This window comes from Rhineura floridana, chromosome 4 (assembly GCF_030035675.1).
Source record: "Rhineura floridana isolate rRhiFlo1 chromosome 4, rRhiFlo1.hap2, whole genome shotgun sequence".
Lineage (NCBI taxonomy): Eukaryota > Metazoa > Chordata > Lepidosauria > Squamata > Rhineuridae > Rhineura > Rhineura floridana.
Window position 1 is genome coordinate 59,609,046 of NC_084483.1, and position 22,407 is coordinate 59,631,452.

At 39.8% G+C, this 22,407-nt stretch overlaps 1 protein-coding gene across 16 annotated transcripts in view; it reads left to right on the top strand.

Moving 5' to 3' along the window:
• RIMS1 (regulating synaptic membrane exocytosis 1) overlaps window positions 1-22,407 on the top strand; it is a 542,374-nt gene that overhangs the window by 311,496 nt on the left and 208,471 nt on the right. For all 16 annotated transcript variants that reach the window (XM_061623103.1, XM_061623106.1, XM_061623108.1 and 13 more), the window contains 7 exons: window positions 6,095-6,162; window positions 8,742-8,852; window positions 10,191-10,290; window positions 12,764-12,887; window positions 16,802-16,848; window positions 18,716-18,828; window positions 22,169-22,299. In XM_061623103.1, the coding sequence (XP_061479087.1) occupies window positions 6,095-6,162; window positions 8,742-8,852; window positions 10,191-10,290; window positions 12,764-12,887; window positions 16,802-16,848; window positions 18,716-18,828; window positions 22,169-22,299 (694 nt within the window). The remainder of the gene's footprint in view (window positions 1-6,094; window positions 6,163-8,741; window positions 8,853-10,190; window positions 10,291-12,763; window positions 12,888-16,801; window positions 16,849-18,715; window positions 18,829-22,168; window positions 22,300-22,407) is intronic.

Sequence of the window (22,407 nt, forward strand, 5' to 3'; positions counted from 1 at the left end):
GGCGTAACACCCAGGTGCAGGAGTTAGCCCCATGCTAGGAGAGAGAGCAGAGACAGAGAAGGAAGGAAGTGGAAAGGGCAGAAGGAGGAGGGGCAGGTAAGCTTCCCTAAAGACTTAATAGTCTAGCGACAGAAGGAAGTCAGTCAGAGCATCACAGGTAAAGGTAAACAAGCCTATCCATCTGGAGGACCCTTGCTCTATCTCCCTTCTGGAACACAAACAAAAGAACAAAACAGGAGTTGCTCTTGCCCCACTTCCAACATTCTCATGATGTGTCCAAAGTATGATAACCTCAGTTTCATCATTTTAGCTTCTAGTGACAGTTCTGGTTTAATTTGTTCTGACACCCAATTATTTGTCTTTTTCACAGTCCATGGTATGCACAAAGTTCTCCTCCAACACCACATTTCAAATGAGTTGATTTTTCTCTTATCCACTTTTTTCACTGTACACCTTTTACATCCATACATAGAGATTGGGAATATCATGGTCTGAATGATCCTGACTTTTAGTGTTCAGTGATACATCTTTGCATTTGAGGACCTTTTCTAGTTCTCTCATAGCTGCGCTCCCCAGTCCTAGCCTTCTAATTTCTTGACTATTGTCTCCATTTTGGTTAATGGCTGTGCCGAGGTATTGATAATCCTTGACAAGTTCAAAGTCCTCATTGTCAACTTTAAAGTTACATAAATCTTTTGTTGTCATTATTTTAGTCTTCTTGACGTTCAGCTGTCGTCCTGCTTTTGTGCTTTCCTCTTTAACTTTCATTATTGTCATGATCTGTGGGTGGGTAGGAGGCGACAAGGGAGGAGGTGGAGAGTGAGACGGGATGGAGTGGAGAAAACAATTTTAAAAAATGGAGTGGAGGGAAAAAGGAGCCAGAGGGCAAGAACATGGATAAAGGAGGAGAAGGAGGCAGAAGCAGAATGGAGATAAAGAACTGTGGAGGTGAAAGATGACAACGTGTCTGTGTGTGTGTTTGCACTTGGCACATAAAGTGGCCTCCACCACCCTCTCTGGCTACTGTGCATTTGCAGTATTTTAACTTTTTTGCATCTCAGGGGAAAATGTTTGCTTGGGTGAGTGTCCCTTAGTTGGTGGCAGGGCAGGGTCCGGGAGGTGGTTGAGTGAGATTATGGTGGCTGGCTGAGTAGGGGGGGGAGGGGGGTTGCACTTGGATTGACGTGCAAAGATCTGAGTAGTGGCCTCTGCCTCCCTCCCCACCTCCCTTACCAGCGGAGAGACCATCATTGCTATCTTATGGATAAAAAGTATTATTCTACTACCTCTGTATGTGTGTGTTTATTTTTACTGTTGTTTTAGGCTACTTAGATGTGCAGCAGCCAAGGCCAGCACCTTGTAGATTTTTTTAAAAAAAGTAACTGAAATGTAATTGTGGTGATTACTTCTGAGAAAAAGTAAAGTAATCAGTTACTTTCAGAGCCATTGCAATTGTAACTGTAATTACTACTTTTTGGGCCATGTAAGTGTAACTGTAATTTATTACTTTTTAAAAGTAATCTTCCAAGCTCTCCTTCTGACCCAGGGCAACCTTAGCAGATCTTACCTGAGAGAGAACTTTATGCACAGGAGAGGCTTCTTTATAAACCAACTCACAAATTTCTGTGATGACTTCCAATCTATGAATTAATAGGTGGTCAGATATAGTTTGCACTGTGCCGGTATTTAAGTTACCCAGTGAAATTCAGTCTAACTGTTCTAAACAGAAAGAATAGCTGCAGCATTATTATTGATTACATTGATGCTTGTGCTTCTGCACAGCATTTCTCTGTGTTAAGTACTCACGGATAAAACATTTATTTTCCAATCTCTGTGGGGAGGAAACAGTGTTTCAGGGTTTTTTTGCCTCTTAACTGTCTCATAAAGCACATTCAAGTCTTCTAAAATCATTGAAGATTCTCTGTCATCAGAGAGGCTCTTTAGCATTGCACTGAGCATGTATAGATTAATGCAGTAATCAATGCTCTCTCTACACTGCAGAGATTTGTATTGATGTCCGTGGTTCTTATGTTTGACATTGCAGAATAATTTGGCATTGACACGGGAGACAAGGACTACAGGGACTTGTCTTATAGACCTGGCTTTGCACTGATTTGGTTTGGGGGGGGTTTCCTCCCCCCCCCGCCCATTGCAGTGATAGCTTTGCTACAGTCGCAGGCTGGAATTCAGCAACCTGCTTGAGTCTGTTCTACTTATTTAGGTGCTGTGAGCTGATGCTGCTATGCTTACTGGTTTCCTTCAATTTCTTCTCCATACCGTGTATTCGGGGACAGGTAATCTAATGCTACTGTCAGAATGAGAGGCTGTAAATATCTGTAAGATATTTTTGTCAGTCAGTCTGAGTTTTGAAAAGGTCTCATCTTGTAATGAAGCACAAGCATAATTTTGGGGGGATAAAAAGCACAGAGCTATTTGTTGTTGCTGTTGTTGTTCAGGGAGGAGGGTCCTTACCATTCAGAATACTCATTCCTGATTTTATGTATATATGTTTCTAAAATATAGTTTGATATTTTCTGGTATGACTTTTTCAACCATAAATGTGTGTTTAGATTTTCTTTAAAAAAGATCTGCCTGCAAATGTATTTCTAGACCAGTGTAAATCATATTTGGTCATAAACAGTATTGCATGTTGGAGAATGAAATCAATAAAGATTTCAGAGGTTTTGATGGTCAGGGAACTTATAATCATTCAGATATATTATTATGTTTAGCTAATCTGTTTGGCAGAAGAGAGTTGATGTGCCCTGCATCTCCTGAGTCGTGTTGTGGTTAGTAAATTTCATAGCCTTAATTCAAGTTGCAATACGTAGCCTGTATATTATCATATACTATACTTTTGGAAAATATTTTTATTACTATATGCCCAATTGAAAGCATCCCCTTTTAGTTTTATGTATTTATGTATTTGTTTCTTGGCACCTTATATAGCAGCTGAGCGCAATAAAGCCAAAGACAGAAAGCAATTGTGTCAGGCAAACCCTAGTTAAACCAACTCTGGTTAGCACATTTACATTTCTATATTTGCCATACAAATATTACGTGAAATATAAAATGTGTGTATGTGAGAGAGGGAAACGGAGTGAGCATATAATGGAGATCTTTATGTTATTGTTAAAGTATCATTGCCATTATGGATTAAGAGCCATTTAAGAGATTTGAAGTGAAACTGGGCAAATAGTAAAACTGGGAGATGTTAGTGCTCTTCAGAGAGAGGAGCTTGTGCCTGAGTGTGAATCTGTGCCAGTGTTCCTTCTTGTATTTTGTTTCATTTCATTTCTACACATACACTTGTTTCCTATATGTACAGGCTTCATTCCTTGAGGCAGGGTTGACAATAGGGTTCACATAGTGATGCTTATGCCCACCCCCATTGGCAACAACGGGCACTGATTGGTGATGCCCACAGTTGTATGCAGAGTAGGCTTTAGCACTGGTGGGCTCTGCCATAACGTGTGAGCCCTAGGGACTGCCCAAGTATGCCAGCTTCTGATCCCAGATTTATTTTGATTATTATGCTGATTTTGTACAACTGCATACATGTATACCTCCTCACATATTGATCTGCCCGTGCACTAAGATTGGAGGGGGAGGATCTGCTCATGATCCCATTGTTCGGTGAAGTTCATGGGGTGGTAGTACGTGAGAGGGTCTTCTCTGTGGTGGCTCCTCACCTCCAGAATGCCCTCCCCTCTGAGGTGTGTCTGGCACCAATATTACTAACATTCTGATGACAAGGCAAACCAGCCCTTGTAGAGGGGGTGAGAAGTGTGATGAATCACTCGGCTGTGATAATTTCCAGCCTGCTTCAGTATTTTGTTTCTGTTTATTCTACTGCTGATTTTAAAGGTGGATGTATATGTGATCTGTCTTTTGTTTGTATGTTTTACTGTACTTTGTTTTAATGAATGTATGTATTTTCCACCCTGGGATTACCTGTGACTGCAATGAAGATTATAAATTTCACAAACAAAAAAATATGCATAACCCTAATATGATCTAGCATATCAAAAAGGGGGGAATTTTAGGGAGGATTCTGCAAGATCAGCAACCCCCCCAAAACTATGGTTAATGTTGTGGTTTGATTAAACAAGTGAGTCTCATAACCAAGGGTTGAAGTTGGCTGATTTCAAGCAAACCATAGTTAAGATTAAACTGGTCAATCTAAGATGACACAGTAAACTGTGCTTAATCTAAAATTAAAGCAGATGCTTCTGATTTCCCCCTTGTGGCCATGCCAGAAGAGAGGAGAGAGTGGAATAATCCAAACCAGAATGGGGAAGATTAGGCTCCATCTCAGAATACTAAAACATGGTTCACACAGCAATGGGAAGCCTATAGCTTTCCAGATGATGTTCTATTTAATCTAGTTCTTAAATGGGTATGTACTTACCCTGAGCCTTTGGTATCAAATATGCTGTTTATTTAAAAGATGAAACAAAGCCCATGAAAAATAAATGTGTTGTCGATAATTCTGATGCTGGTTGTTTTTGTTAGAATCTGTTCAGCACTTTAGAATGTCTAGAACCCTTCACATACATCAGTATTCTGTATTACAACTCTATAAAGCAGTTTGATATTATTAGCCCCATATTACAGGTGTGGGTAAGGCTGAGGTTAGGAGATAATGGGATGCTTTAGGCTACCTGATTCACAGCAAAGGTAATCCAGAGACTGCAAAGTTTACACTATTTGATAACCAGAAATGACAGAATGACTAACAGTGCAATCCCATGCATGCTTACTCAGAAGTTCAACTAATTTTAGTGAAGCTTAGTGAAGTGTGCACAGGATTGTACCCTAGGTCATCCTACAATGTCATTCACTGTAACTTTACAGATTTTTACTATAAGCTAATTGGAAATTTATGTAGTAGTAGTGGTGGTAACAGTAATATTACTGAGTTGGATCCAGACTAAGTTAGTTGAACGTGGGTTCCATTGAAATCAGTAGGACAAATTAGTCTTCACGTAAGCCCCATAGATTTCAATAGGAATCAGCTGCAACTAACTTTAGTCTGAATCCAATCCTGTATATTTGTGTACAAATGCACACAAGTAGGCCACATAGGAACACTGAAGCAAACATGCAGGTATTCAAAATTTACAGCAATTGGAAGTTGTGGAATTCACACAGTTGAGACTTATTTGTAGTATGCAAGTAGAGCACATTGTTCTGTATGTAGAAAGTCCGTGGTTCAATCTCAGATGCTTCCAGCTGAAATGATCTGAGATAACAGGGCTAGGAAAGGGTGTACCTAAAATCCAAGAGAAATTCTATCAGTCGCATGGACTGCAGTGAGCTAGATAGAGCTGAATAAATGGCCTGGTTCATTTTGATGTGAATGAGCTGCTTGGGCTTATCCCTCTCTTCCTCTAGTATGACTGTGACAAAGAGTTTGGTTTCAGTTAAACCAAACTTTGGCTTGTTTTATCATCTAACAAACTGGTCAGTCTTAATTATGGCTTGTTTGAAACAAGCCAACTGCAAACCATGGATTATGTTATGTTAGTTAATAATAATTTAGAATTTGGATAACATGCTAAACTGTGGTTAATCTAAAACTGAAGCAGAAGCATCCGATTTCCTCCTTGGGGCTGTGCCAGAAGAGAGGAGAGAGTGGGAGCATCCAAACCAGGTGGGGAGACTAGGTTCAGTCTCATAATGCTAAACTGTGGTTTAGTTTAGGAATGGGGAACCTATAGTCTGTCAGATGTTGTTGAGCTACAGCTCGCATTATCCCTGACCACGGACCATTCTGTCTGGGGGCTGATGAAAATGAGAGTCCAACAATACATTGAGAGCTATAAGTTCTCCATCCTTGGTTTACCATGACATCTGAATGTAGCCAATTTGAAGCATCTCCTTGAATTTTTATATTCTAGCAACATTAGCATCTTGAAACACCTCAATACAGAAACTGTATTAAAGGTAAACTCAGCCATCATGCAAAATCTTCATCTGAATAGGAAACTATATATTATTATTTCTCAGTCCAAACACTGAATTTGATGCGACTCATGATACAGTTAATAAATTTGCTTCAGAATACACATTTCTTTCCTATATATTCCAGGTGATTTGGATTATTACTGGCTGGATCCTGCCACGTGGCACAGTAGGGAGACCTCTCCTATTAGCTCGGTAAGAAATATGCAAAATAGGTCTGTTGGATTAAATTAAAACATTAACATAAATGTTTATTATTTCATTGGCACTATGGTATTAGTTGGTTCTTAATATGCTAATATGAAAAAATACTGTGACATAATTGTTTTTCTGTGTAATAGACACTGTGTAATAGACAATAGACACTTCCACGTAATTATTTATTTTTATTTTTATTTTTATTTTATTCGATTTATATACCGCCCACAGCCCAGAGGCTCTCAGGGCGGTGCACAACATAGGATAAAATACAAAAGAATCACAAAAACAGTAAAGCATACATATTAAACAATTAAACAACACAATAGACACTTTGATTATTAGTATTTTATGAATACTTTTAATTGATAGGAATTTTTTTCAATTCTGCTTCCTCATCCTGTGAATAAACTCAGTGGCAAATATATATATTTAATTATAAATATCCTTTGGCTTGGATAGTAAGTGTGCCTTCCATTCATGAAAGGCTTCAGAACCAGTGGAGGATCCCAGTGGTGGATGGGGGGAAGGAATTGTTGCTGATTCCCCTTTCTCTTGCAGCCCTTCCCTCGGGAACAGAGGGTCTTTCAATCCCCCTGGAACAGCCTTGCGGAGGGGATACAAGGGGCTGCAGAGGGAAGGGGGAATCAGTGAAATAGGCCTCTCCTCTTTCTGCTGGCAGGAGTTTTCTGTTAGCAGAACTTAGCTCAAGGGATCCTCCCGCTTCTGGGTGCAAACTCATGATACAAGTCATTGTGGATAGTGAACACATATAGAAAGATTGAATGGAATATGAAAAAATAGTAGTATTATTTACAAGCTTTGATGTCATGTGCTATGATTTACATCCTTTAATTAGCACAGGCCTGCATAAAATGTGACCCACCAACCCAAATGCAGCCCAACAACCATGAATTTTATTTGTTTATTTATTCATTTGCAAAAATTTCTGTACCACCAACATTAAGAAAAATATTTGGCGGTGAACAGCAAAAAGAAAACAATAAAATTACACTCCTAAAACAAATACAAAATACATCAAAAATCAGCAGATCAAATTCATACATCAACATAGCTGGATCACCGTTCAGGAAAAACCTAGGTGTAGAGGTGAGTTTTAAGCAGGCATCTCAATGCCAGCATCATAGATGCTTGCCTAATATTAATTCAAAGCGCATTGCAAAGGGCAGGTGCTGCCACACTAAAGACCCTGCTCTTAGTGGACATAAGAATGAACTTTGGGAGCATACAGCTCTTCAGAGGATCAAAGGGACTGGCAGGGGTATTCAGGGTAAGGTGTTCCCCAAGCTAACCTGGTCCAAAGTTGTTCAGGGCTTTATGTGTCAATAGCAAGACTTCAAACGTGGCCCAGTAGCATATCAGCAGCCAGTACAGCTTTTTCAGCACAACTGTTAAACACTGTTGACAGGGCACCCCCTTCAGGAACTTTGCTGAAGCATTCTGCACTAGCTGCAGATTCTGGACTAACCCTAACGGAATCCCCACATAAAGTGCATTGCACTAATCCAATCTGGAGGTTATCAAAGCCTGTATTACCATAGCTAAAATATCCCAATCCAAGAATAGCTGTAACTGTCTCACCAGCCAAACCTGGTAGAAATTACTCCTAGCTGTTGGAAACACCAGAGCTTCCAGTGACAAAGATGAGTCCAAGAGCTATGTACGTGCTTCTTCAGAGGGAATACAACCACATCCAGAACAGGCAACTATCCTTATTTCCTGGACCTAGGAACTGCTCACTAACATAGCCTCAATTGTACCAGGATTCAGACTTGGTTTATTGATAATCATCAAGCCCACCACTACGCCAAGGCACTGGCCCAGTTCCTGCACAGCCACATCTGAATGAGATGACACAGAGAAATAGAGCTGGGTGTAATTAGCATACTGATGACACCATGCTTCAAATCCCCTAATGATGGCTCTCAACAGCGTCATATAGATGTTAAATAACATTGAAGATTATGTTCAGTCCAGTTCCCCACCCTGGTCTAAATAACTGGTATCTTCCAATAATGTCTGCAATTCCCCCCCCCCGCTTGATTACATCCCCCAAAATTTGGGTATTTGTGAGTGGTCAAAAATTGTCCCAAACCATTGAGTCCAAGGTGGACCATACCACTGTCTTTTTAACAGTATTGAGAACCCACCCCCTCATTAAATGATATGCTTAACCCCCCATCTCCCAAAAAAGAAGCTTTACTGACCCCTTGATTGTCCATAGTCCATGGCTCTTGGGCTGCATTCTCCTTTCTGGATTAAAAGATGTGTAGTCTGCATTAACTTCTAATGTATTGGACATAAGGCAAAATAAGGATGTGATTTTTATGCTGTAGAGAACAAGCAATTTAAATAACAAGTGTAAGCAACAAACAATTTATTGATATCTATAAAAATAGATGCACAATATCTTTTATCACATCAGAAAAAGAGCATATTTTTGCGTAGTAGCTTCCAAAATTTGGATTGAATGTTTCACAAACCTAATTTGTAGGCATAAAACAGGATGAGATTTCCACTTAATTCACTTTCCCTTATTTATTTATTTTTAATAGCACCCTGTAACGTGGCAACCATCTAAAGAGGGAGATCGCCTAATTGGTCGTGTTATTCTCAACAAGAGAACAACTATGCCAAAAGAGTCAGGTGCATTACTGGGACTTAAAGTAAGTATGGTGCAGGTTGTGCCTTAAATTTGTTTCCATTTATTCACCAGTAATTAGCAAAAGAGATAAAGCTTCGCAAGGCCTGGATGAGTGATGGGTAAGCCCTGAGGGTACTAATCTAATCTTTGGCTTTAGGACCCCCCGCCCACACACACAAAATGTTAAGCTAGTCCATACCTCCCCAATCCCCAAATGGTAAAATGGATGCGTTATCCATGGTCTCTTCTTAGTATTTCTGTCCTTTAGATATAATTTGCAGGTAGGCATTCATCAGCCTGAAATTCTGAAATTTCTCTTCCTCCCTAAGAATTTCTGGTCGTCAGAAGTATAGAGAGGTGAATTGCAAATTCCTTGCCAGTTTGTGTGCACTGGGGTAGGGATCTCTGTTATGAGCACTGAGGGAATATGTTGCTAGTTCAAATATCCCACAGGCTAAGCAACGTATGCTTCTTTCACAGAAGGGTTCAATTTGGCTATAAGTCCTAATGGGAGTTGTGATGGGAAATAGAAATGATAATCATAAGAATGTAAGAAGAACTCTGCTGGATCAGGTGAAGGGTCCATCTAGTCCAGCATTCTGTTCCCACAGGGCCCAACTAGGGCCCTATGAGAAGCCCACAAGCACAATTGTGCATTCCCACTTGTGTTGCCCAGCAGTTGATACTCAGACTGCCTCTGATACTGAAACATGACACTGTAAGAACAAAGGAAAGACATGTGTGTAGATGTATGTATTCATTTATTTATTTTTATTGATTGATTATATTTATATCCTGCCTATTTGTCTTTATGAGTCAGCCACAAGTGTTTTGTGAGAGAACAGTATATAAATACTTTTATAAATATAAACAAACAAGGAAGTGTTTCTGTTGAACAATGGGCTAGAGCCAAAGTGCAGGTGCAGTTGCCAAAGTGCCGCTTGCCACCCCAACCTCTGCTGCTGTAACTAACCTGTGTTCCCTAGTAATTGGTTCTAGAGGATAAGGGGCTGCAAAATGAGGGAAATCAACAACCTTTCCCTGGGCAAGCAGAAATGCCTTCCACTTACACAATATGGTGCCAGCTTAGAATCCTTATAAGTTGAGTGGTAATATGAAATGAGAGCCTTCAGATATATAATGTTTCATGTATTAGGTCTCTAAAAATAACATAAAATATCCATCTCAGCAAGAAATATTTTTACTTTGAACTGTACAATGCTTGTTTGGTATATACGTGTAAACATGCTGATCAGAAAGCCATGACAGTGTATGTGACTATTGGACTAAATAATTTTCCATTATATTTCTTAAAATGTAGTTTGATGCATTCTGAAAACTGATACATTTTATTGCTCAGGTTGTAGGAGGAAAAATGACTGATTTAGGACGACTTGGTGCCTTTATTACCAAAGTGAAGAAAGGTAGCTTGGCTGATGTGGTGGGACATCTAAGAGCAGGTAACTCAATAAATGAAACAAATTTTTCTTCATGTTGTGGAAACTTTCATATTGTGAAAACAGTACTACAGTTCTTTTTTGTGCTACATTTACAGCAGGAGTGGGGGGACTTTTTCAGCTGGAGGACCACATTCCCTCATAGGGAACCTGGTGGGAGCCGTGTCCACTATTGGGCAAGGCTAGAGGCAAAAGTAGGCAAAGCAATGAATGCCACTCTTCTGTAGAGTGGGCTACATTCCAGTCATGCAAAAGTCAGAGCTTTTTACACACACCCACACACAACACATCCGGGCAAGCAAGAGGGATTATTATAGTTCAAGGACACATTTCAGCCAGGCAGCAGTGCATGAGGAGAGTGTGGAGCAAAGCCAGTGAGGGCTATGGTGTGGGGACAGGGGTGTGGCCTAGGTAGAGCCTCAAGGGCCAGATAGAGAGGTCTGAGGTTCCCCACTCCTGATCTACAGTTTCAGTGTGTACAGCTTCCTCAATGTTTGCAATAAATATTTCAGCTTGATGTGATGGTAACAATTGGGAATGGGTGAGAATTTTGATTCAGTTTGCATTTCAAGCCAAATTTATCAAATTTGCATTTTCTGAAACAATATGAGAATCAAAACATAGCCATCCTTTGAAATTTGCACTTATTTGTATTTTGCAATGCAGTTCACCAACCAAACAATGTTTACAAAAATACATGTATTAGGGGAAAGCGTGCATAAAAATGAATATTTGAGTAAAATAACATGCACAAATGCATTATATGATGAGAAGTGGCTTGCAAAAATGTGTACGTTAGTCAAAACTGCCTACAAAAATACGTTTATTAGGAGAAATTCACACTAAAATGCTGGAGAATGTTTATGATTTAAAAAACACACACATGTGGCTGCAGAAATGTGGATAATTGAATTTAAGATGGGAAAAATAAGAAATTGATAGATCTTTCCATCCCTAGTAACAATACACAGGATATCTGCAACAACTGGCTTAGTGTCTTTAATAGTGTATAGATTGACCTTAGAGGCAGCTGTTTATATATCATAACAAGAGAAAAATTGTATATAAAGATTTGGAAGGACTTCCCTATGTATACATTCAGTATTTTATTATTTACATATTAAATATTATTAATAGTAAATAGCTTATGTGAACAAAAATGACACTTTGACCCTAGATGGATTCACCCAGTTGAGTGGGTAAACTTCATAAGAAGAAGCAACTTTACATTGGATACTTGGAGCTCCCTACATAAGTGAATGTGGAAGTCTGATAATAAATTAATACATTTAGTGCCTCTGCAGCTCTTCTTGGGAACACTGTCAGCTGACCAGACACATACAAGTGCCAGGGCTTCCCATTCTCCGTTAGACAGAGAGAAACTGTGGCATACAGAATAAAATGGCTCTCTGTGCAGTAAAGGACTCTGTGTAGAAAATGGGAAGTGATGAAAGTATAGGGGTCTGCAAATTGCTTTGGGTCAATAGGAACCTATGGGTTTTATTTCCATATAATATGCTTGTATTCAGGGTGTTAGCAGAATACACTGTATTCAAAATGAGCTGCAATGAACTTTGATGTGAGATTCACCAAGCAGCAGGCTGCTTAACATGAAAAAAGATCGGGGCCCCTTGAGCAGCCTCTATGAACACTGAAACCCCTTGAGGAAGGAGCTTTGTTTTGATGTTTGATTGGTCACCTGAAGGGACCTTATTCTATTTACAAAGAGCTGGCCAGAAAGATGTTTTTCCTTCCGGTTGGCCAGCACATGCAGAGAATGGATTCAATTCCCAATTTAGTTTTGCACATTTAAAGTGGATTAAAGTGCTCTGGCGCAACAAATTCACTTTAAAAAAGACTGGTCTTTTTGCAGTAAGGAAAGTGATACGCAAATGCCCTAGCAAGTATAGGATAATAATCAATTGATGGCAAGTCATATAACCTTAGAAAATGAATGCAAAATAATAGTGAGTGATATATAGCTGATGCATTGCACAAGTTTTTCGCAAACAAATCACGATGAATGTTCAATAAGCAGGTCACCTTTAAGTGACCAGAGTGTACCGACAGAGAAGTGATGGTGTTATTACTAGCCCTCTCTGTTAATACACTCTGTTGTTCATGCTCTTCAGTAAAGAAGGTGCTTCCCTGGATCATTAGCCAGTACGAACAGAGGATAGTCTGTTTTATGCTGCTTGCTTTTGTACTTTGCCAGCTAGCATAGCTTGCTGGGGTGTGTGCCAGCAGAACTGGGGACAGCCCGCCTAAAGTGGGCTTCTTGTTCTGTTCACAACATCTTAGGACATCGCTATCTGGAATTACTAGAGTGAAACTCCAGTTCTGTTCCCAGGTACTTCTACCTCCAAAAGCATACCCATAGGTTTAGCCTAGAAAAGTCACTTTACCTATCTGTGTGTGCATGTATAAAATAATATGAAAGGCAAGAGGGAAATTCTCCCTTGTTTTTAAATTCAAGGTGATGAAGTTCTAGAATGGAATGGAAAACCACTTCCTGGAGCTACAAACGAAGAAGTTTACAACATTATTTTAGAATCAAAATCAGAACCTCAAGTGGAAATTATTGTTTCAAGGCCTATTGGGTAAGGTTTAAACTGCTTGCTTTATAAATGTACGATATTACAGTCTCTCTCTCTCTCTTTCTATGTTTGTGTGTGTGTGACGTCTCCTATACTATATTTGCCTAAGAATGTCATCATGCTGGAGGGGCAGGCCTCATCTCCATGGAAACATGAAGCGGGAGGAGCAGAGCAGAGATGTGGCCTCAAAATTATATCTGTGCATATTCTGATAATACTGAGATCCTCTCCTGTCCTGGCAAAGCAGAGAGGACAGTAAGGGGGTGGTGGTGGTTTAAAACAACAGGAACAGTCTGAATAGATTGGTAAGGAAGGAACATGGTTGTTGTTTTTAAAAAAAGTCTTCACAAGGGGAAATAGCAGAAATGGGTACACAGAAGCTAACACCAAAAAGTTAATATGGGTACAACAGAGCATTTCACAACTCGCTTCTTGCTGTGTTCAAACCTCTCCCGTTATTTAAAACCAACACTTGCCCCCTCATTTTCCTCCATCCCTGCTTTATTCATATCTCTCCCATTGCTTAAAATAATGTATATGTGCAAAGAGGGGCTGCAGTGTAGGAGGGGAAGGAGAGATAGAAATAAGGGTGGTCTGTGTGCAAGGGGGAGTTGAGAAAATGAGATAGGAAAAGGGTGAAGGTTAATATGAGGGCAAAGGGGAGTTTGCAAAAAAGGAGGAAATAAGAGGCATGGGAATGGGAGTGAAGATAAAAACGGGGGCAAAGGGGAGTGAAAAATAGCGATAGCAGAAGGTGAAAAAGGTGCTTAGTAGTTGCATTGTGGGAGGAAGCAGAGGTTACCAGCTGGGGGGTCTGTGTGCAAGAGGTGTTGCAGAAAAGGAGATGGAAGACAAGGCATGAACATGGGGATGAAGATGAAAACGGGTGCAAAGTGGGGCTGCAGAATAGAACAGGGAAGTGGCTTCGGAAATGGTGAAACTTTTGGGTAGGTGAAAAGAGAGTTTAGTAGATGCATGGGGTGAGAAGGAGCAGCTCTAGGGGGTTACCATGGTGGTAAGATACACATTCTCTTCAGGCATTCCTAATAGGAAAAAGTAAAGAAGGGGGAGCCGGGAGGTGTGTACTTGCACTTCCTCAACCCCCATTACCGTTTCTTTCAACTTAGTTGAAAGGGAGCCTTTTGTATTCATGAAGCCCCCTCCTGCACATTTTAGAGCCTTGACTTTCCATGGATGCAAAAGGCTCCCTGCTGTAGACTGCCTCCTTCCACGAATTGGAAGGCAATGAAATGAGTAATGGGGGGGGGAGGGGCACAGCTTTCATGCTTACCCTTGCTGTTCCCCCTCACATATTTAATTTCCCCCTATTTGGAATGATTGAAGAGGGCTATTTTTACCATAATATATGCACAGATATTTAAAAGAAACATAAAGTAGAAAAAGACTCAAGGGGTACTACCTCTGTTAATTGGATTGACCTCTTAAGAAAATCATATTGATATGTATAGAAGTTGCATACCACTTGAGAGTTGCAGCTAAAATTATTAGTATATGGGGGGAAATATGGGTTCTGATTTTTGGAAATGGGCCCCATTGCAAGTTGGAGGCCTGCTGCTGCAACATGCTCCTTCAGATTTATGTGGAAATACACAAATATTGTAGCTGTGGGGTCTGACATGGCCAAAAATCCTGTACCACACTACTTCAGATTAAGGTCTTCCGACATGTCACATTTATTTATGTTTGAAACATGACCACTTCTATAATATATAAAAGAACTTGCACCTGTGGAAATACTTGTCTAAAATAATGTAAATTCTAGTGAAAGCAAAGGCATTGTATACTCAATTACTGCCTTATCCCTCATTCCTGGTGTGCTAAATCAGTGACTAGGGCAGGATGGGTGCTGAGGCTTCCAGTGGTAGAGAACAGTGGCAGAGATGGGGAGGTGGCAGGACTTGCTTTGAGGTATTCCAATCACCAGGCCTAGGGTCTAAAATCCGAGGGCTGAATTTCTATGGCATTTCTGTAGCCCTGTCTAACAACAGCTGCCAGGATTCTGTGAAACCCACAATGTATTATGTATGTGTGAGAACATTCAAGATCTCTGTGCAGAGAGGGGCCAGCCCATATAATTCAGTTCAAAGCCATTGCGAAGGACTCTGTGCACCAGGTGTTTCCTGATGTCATCCACACATGCTGAGCTGAAGACCCTTGGAAAGGCCTAGTAAGATCTCATGCTGCAACTATAGATTTTAGTAAATGCCCAGATTCTGGAAAACTCTCAAGTTTAAAACCGAACTTTGGGAATGAAGGTAAAAGATCTTGCAGCATACAATCAAATCTGCTTACAAAGGGAAATGTCTTTCTGAACTGGTATCACAAGTAGGAATTATGTTTTGTTGATTACGGTGGAAAATGTTTCAGATTTACATGTACATTTGTAGCATGATCCTGTACATGTCTATTCAGAAGTAAGTCCCACTGAATTCAGTGGTGGTTACTCCCAGGTAACTATCTATGGACTTGTAGCCCTAGTTAGGAATATATTAGCTTCCATGTGTATTGTAGTACTTTGCAATTTCTTTTACATTTTTGTTTTTGTTTAACCTTTTCCATATTTTATTGTTTTTGTCTTTGCTGTTGTAAGGCTTTTTCATAAGCTTCATTCTGCAAACTCCTTGAGAAATGTGTATAAAAACTTCTAGTGAGATATAAAGTATGTGACATTTTGGAAACAGCACCACTGTCCCGAATCACTAGCTATAGATAGCACTCACTTTTCTGATCTCCAGCATGATTCTCTGTGTTGTGTGATACATCTAATGTGAAATGTCCAACTACAACATTAACTTGATGGTGTGTTCATATTGAAGTTGCTGCCTGTATCATAATCATTGTCAAAATCAAACTTACAATAGTACCATATCCCTCAGGAGTGTTGAATTCTATTGTAAATCCCATCTTTACTAATGAACTGAGCTGTGCCCAAAAACTCTTACCTTTGTTTTACCATTCTCCATCAGTTAATGAGAAAAGGAATTGCATTAGAAAATTAACAAATACCCAAAGATACCCAAATGGATGGGGTGTGGGATTTTGTTTTACTTATCTTACTTTTGAGGTGGCCAAGGACTTTTGTGAATGCCCTTTCATTCTGCAAATCATCTCTCTGATGCTGCAGCCTGCAACCTTTTCAGGTGTCTGTGCTTCAGTAAAACCCTGCAACACCCTGACCTGGGTTTTCCTGTAGGGATGGGAATGGGGAGAGACTGAATACTGTGGACCTGACATGTGTTAGTTGTTATTTTTTTAATGTGGTCTTTTTACTTGCAATGAAATTACTGTATGGAGAGGTTTTTTTAAAGAAGGAATTTCCCCTAAAAACAAAATCAGCAAGTGCACTAATCAAAGGAGCTTGGCAACCTCCCTGGCTTCCCACACTTCAGTTAAAGTCCTGAGGAAGACATGAAATAACACTTCCTATAGGGCTTTTTCAGATCAGGAAATGCAGGCACCCAGGGAGGTTGCAGACTACCAGAGAAATGCTTAATGGAAAGAAAAACACACATACCACCCTCAACCACCTCACAACAATAAGGTAAGCTGAGCCCTGCACCACATCGTAAGGAAAATTGAAAGATATTCGAAGCACCCTGGGAATGAGGAAGGAAAATAAAATATATTTTAAAGGGGAAACAAACTTTCGAGAAATAGAGGACAGGTTTCAGCACAGCACTATTAGAGTAACATTAAAGTAAAAACGTGTCTAGCAAAGATGTATCAGAGACGTGTAAGTGTAGATTTTTCAGGGGCATGAGTGAAAATATGAGGACTTTTCCCTACTGAAATTTTATCATTGAAAATTAAGTAATTTATTCCCTTTAAGATATTTCATATATTTGTTCTGTGGAGAAAGAATTCAGGTATTTCTAATTTTTCTATGCACATTTTAGTGACATACCAAGGATTCCCGAGACTTCTCATCCTCCACTAGAGTCTAGTGAGTATTTCCTTCATTCCTGTCTATGTTTAGAGTGAAACAATTTTTTTCACAAGGATTTATTCAGTATTATCCAGTTTAATAGGACAGTCTTTGTCTAAAATTACTTTTGATACCACTGGGTTCAATCCACAAAGCATTCTTTGCTTGTACCAAGAAGGACTAATTGGACGACCTGCTGGAGCCCATGTAGACATATATGGGATTATGAACTGCAGCAGTGAATGATTCCCAGTAAGGATATGCACAATGTCTGACACTTCACAATCATATGATGTGATAAGAGCCCACCAGTTTCTGGTGCATTCCACATTTTTAATTGAATTTTTGGATATGATGAAGTTCATTCTCAACAGTTGACTGTGATATACCTGCATTTTGAATGGCAAGAACTTGTAAATGTCACTGCCTGAGCTGATTGTTTGAATCCACTTATAGTTGACTTGCTTGTTTCCTCTGTGGTGTGGGGCTTTATTAAAAAGAAGAATTTTCCCATGAGAATATGTTATTTAGATTACTTCCTGCACAATCAGTTTATTGCATAATAAATGTGTACTTGATTCTTATGTATTAGGCATGGAACATATACTGTCCCTCCAGTTTGTGCTTCAGTTGCAAAAATAGAAGAACATTTAACAACTACAGTAGGGCCCCACTCATATGGCGGGCTACGTTCCGGACCCCCGCCGAAAAGCGGAACTCATTTAATAGAATGGCGCACGACACCCAAAAACCGCCGTAAAAGTGGAACAAGCGCCGTATGAGTGGGGCTATAGTCTAATTGCGTCTAATTGAGACCGCCGCATTAACAAAGTGCCATAAAGTGAAGCGCCGTAAAGCGGGGCCCTACTGTATTCTGATGCTGTCTGGTATATAGTTGCACAATCATAGCTGGCCCCTAAGAGGGCGTAATTGTTTTCCTGCATGTCCCACCCTAATTTTAGGGTGATAGCCAATATTAATCATTAGCCCACTGATTCCAGTGGATCTACTCTTGAGTATGACTTAGTTGTATATCACTCTTAGTATTATTCTCTGAACAACTCTAGCAGGCCACTACCAGTATTATTTTTGGATGACAAACGATGCCAGTAGTACTCCCTCTCACATTTTATTTTATAGAATTATTTATGAAATAACTTTTGCCCTAAAAAGAGCCCCCAAAGCAAAACTTAACATTTTATTTTAAAGTTTAGATAAAATATCTGCAGTCTGTACCACTCTCCTTTGTTTGCATAGAAAATTAGAGCATGTGTCTTGCCCATTCTTCTTCTTCCTTTTATTAATATACTGTAGAAAGGCTTTCTTTCTGAAGCAAGATTTTCTCCCCTGTTGCAAGATTATCTGTCCCCTTGATTATATGTAGATGGGATATTGACATTGAAAATGGACTTGAGAATATTCTTTGATTGATCATATGGAAGGGATCTCACTTTTCTTACTTTGTTTTTACATCTGTTCAAAATTAAATGTTTTGTTGAAAATCCAGCATTTAATGACATTTATTATTTTTCTCCCTTTCCTGCCCTTCCTTTTTCTATTATTTTCCTTTCTATAATGATTTTAAAATAAATAAATGTGCAGCTATGGAAAATTAGCTACAAAGTGAAGGTACTTTGTTTCTTTTATCACCATCATAATTGCTGTTGTTGTTTTGTCACCTTCACCTCATTCATTTTGAGGAAGGATCTTCTTTCTTAATGGTCAACCTCTTGGTTGACGTCGTTGAGTAGTTGGTTCATTGTAAGCACGGTTGGCATCAAAGGAATGCTATGTGGTAGCTGCAGAAACAGTAGTAGTAAAATTGTTTTTGGTATATCTAGCATTAAATTGCTATCTTCCCCACTCCACCCCAAAATCTTTACAGGTTCCAGCTCATTTGAATCTCAAAAAATGGAACGGCCATCAATTTCTGTTATTTCCCCTACTAGTCCTGGAGCCCTAAAAGATGCACCACAGGTCCTGCCTGGGCAGCTTTCTGTAAGTACAAATTAGTGTCCACTGTAAACACATTTAATCTGTTTGCAGACATACTTTTTTCGTTCAGATATAGTTCTGAAACCGAGCAGATTATGAAGAATTTTTTAATGAAAATATTGCCCTACTTTTTTTTTTTTATTTGGGATTAGGACAGCCTAAATTGTATGCAAAAATATTTTTGGCTATGTTTTGGAAGCAATGTTTTCTGAAGAATGGTCAATGGTAGATGTCTCCAGTGTCATCAGGGAATGATTTGGATGTATGTATAGGCCATCCCAGATATAGCACCACGCATACAACTTCCATATTATCTCACGTTGTCTCAGTTACTGTGTTTTCAAAAAAATTCAGCTCACATATTCAGCTGCCAGTTATTGAGAGCTGTTCAGAACAGGCATATGGGGTTACACTGGTTTATAGTGATTCCATTCCTCTTACCAGGTGCCCCATGCTTTAGGCTTCAAGTTTTGAGTGGAAACTTGGGACAGAGTAGGGATCCTATTGGTGTACTGACCATCCTGCTGCCTAACCATATCCCTTCCTGAGTTAATCAAAGTGGTCCCTGCACTGGGGTTGGATTCTCCAAGACTGGTAGTACTGGGGGACCTCAGTGTCCACACTGAGGCCAAACCCTGCAGAAAGCAGCTCTGAATCTTGCTTTCATATGATGTCAGGTGTGGGGCAGGTGGACATAGTTTTGGGGAAATGGCCTCATAGGCCAGAGGTTCCCCACCCCTGATCTAGATCCATTTAATTTCAACCTTAAATCTGCTTATGGAACTAGAGCATCATTGGTCATCTTGGGAATTGTGACCTATGCTCAGAACAGAACTGGGATGTTCATCCCAGTTCTCAGCCGCTTTCAATACTGCTGTGTTTCTTCTGGGTCACCTAACTGGGATGAGGCTTTGAGGATGAGGGGACCTTTTTACAATGGTTGAACCTGGAAGGTTGGCTCCACAAGGTAGTGCTTCTGGGGGATTTTGGCACCTTGTCCCTTGGCCTGTGCTGTCCCACAGGATTCTATTATTCTGTCCATACTGTTTTACATCTAACATGCTGTTTACCATCTGCTGCTGGGATAGCTTGTCTGGGAATTTAGGGTATGAAGCTTGAGGTCAACAATGGATTGGATGAGGAGAAATGTTGAAACATAACCCAGACAGGAGTGAGGTACTCAAGGTCTATAAAATTGTGGATAAAGGAATGTTAGTTTAACCAATTTTAGAATGGGTAGCACTCTCCTTGAAGAATCAGGCTGTTAGTTTGGAAGTACTTCTGGAATCAGCTCTGGGATGCATAGGTGGTGGCTGTTGTCAGGAGTGCATTTACACAACTTGGGCTAGTGTGCCATGGTTACACAAACCTTAATTCTGTCTTGTTTGGACTATTGCAATGTATTCTATGCAAAGCTGTGTATAAAAAAATTGTTGGAAATTGCAGCTGGTCCTAAGTGCTGTGGACAGATCTGAAAGGCTGCCTGTTTCAATAAGAGCGTATTCGTATTGCAGCTGAGGCAGTAAGATCTGCAGCTGAGGCTCTTTGTATCCCACCAGTGTCAGAGGCATTTTTGGCAGGAACATGAAAGAGGTCCATTGGGAGGTCCATCTTGCCCCCTCTTTGATGATATTCTGTTGCGAGACAAAATCTTCCTTCTTTGACTGACTTTGACTATTGCCTGATTTTAACTGGATGTTTTCTCATGTTTGTAGATCCGATTAGTGCTGTCTTTATTTTCTGTGCTGTTGATTTCTTTGGTGTGTGATTTTTTTATGGTATATTTTAAATTTTATTTATTTACTTAGATTTATATCCTGCCCTTCTTCCCAGTAGGAGCTCAGGGCGGCATAAGTTTTCGTTTGGATTGTCATAAATGTTCTTTGCATTATTAGTCACCTAGAGCAATATTTTGTTGGAAAAGCAGGATATAAATAATATTCTTTATGATAAAGTAATGGATATGCACTACTTAATTTCTCTGTGCTTTATTTCTCCTTTCTTGATTACTATGTGGTTGAATGTGTGAACTGACTCAGTGGGAAAACATTGCATTTCAGAAGATATGAATGCCAGGTACGGCTGGTTCCACCCTGAAGCAAGTTGTAGGGGAATAGATGAAGACAGGAATTGATGTTTGACTGGTGCAGCAAGACTTTGGCCCTAGTAATAGGTGGGGGAGCCATTTCAGTCAATAATATGTACTGGTCTGTGGTGGCCAATTTGCACATGCAAATCATCCCTTGATGTAGCAGTCATGAAGGGATAAACACATATGTAAGGATAAGAACATAAGAGCCTTGCTGCGTCAGACCAGTGTATGTTTGACATTCTGTTTCCCCCACTGGTCAAGCAGATGTCTCTGGGAAGCCGACAAGTAAGGGTTGAAGGCAGCTACCCTCTCCTGTTGTTGCTACTCAGCAGGTTGTTCATATATATGTATTCATATTATCGGCTTTGTTATAAGTTATGTTGGCTTCTAGTCTGTGCTGGGTCCTATAAAGCCCAAAAAAGTTTGGGGCCATAGCTCAGTGGTAAATTTTCTGCCTTATATGCAGAAGGTCCCATGTTCAATCCCTGGCATCTCTAGGTAGAGCTGGGAGACTCTTCTGCCTAAAACCCTGGAAGAGCTGCTGCCACTCAGTGTAGGCAATACTGAGCTAGATAGAGCAATGGTCTGACTTAGTATAAGGCAACTTCCTATGTTCCGGTGATCCTTGTGTGAACAGCACTAAATCCAGGTTATATGAAAGATCTTCTTTCTTAGTGCCTCCATAAAATGGCAGTTGACTACCAAGAAGAGAGCCTTTTCAGTAATGGCACCCAGCTATGGAGTAGTCTCACCAGACTACTACTCTTTAGTTATTTTGGTGTCAAGTGAAATCCCTTTTATTCACCCAGGCTTTTTAATTGTGTTTTAAATCTGTAAACTGATCATGCGGTCTCTGTTACAAGGAAATTTTTTTTGCTGTCTGTTTTTACTTTTTGTTGATCGAAACTACTGAATTATATTCTAATCCCTCTTTATAGGCATCTGAGCTTGTGGCCATCACCAGCTTCACTTGGTAATGAATTCCATAAATTAATAAAAGGCTGTGGAAAGAAATACTTTTGTCTACCCTGAATCTTCTGTCAATCAGTTTCAGTGGATCAGGCCCAAGATCTTTCTGTTTAATCAAGTGTATTGGGGTTAGGCTTAGTGGGGAGGGGATATTTAAATTTACACTACAATATTGTATTTTTGCCATTTTAGAAAGCTCACGTCTCATGGATCTGATGGGATACGAATCCAAATGAATACATTTTCTGGATTGATAATTTACAGTTATTTATAAAATTTTAGGTTAAACTTTGGTATGACAAAGTGGGGCATCAGTTAATAGTGAATGTTCTTCAAGCAACAGATCTGCCACCTAGAATAGATGGACGACCAAGGAATCCTTATGTGAAAATGTATTTCCTTCCAGACAGAAGGTAGTATTTTAAATGAAAAATGTTCTGTACTGAATGGATGGTTTGAAAGAATATATTGTTAAATGTTTATATGCTTCATATATATATTGAGCCATAAAAAATAAGCTA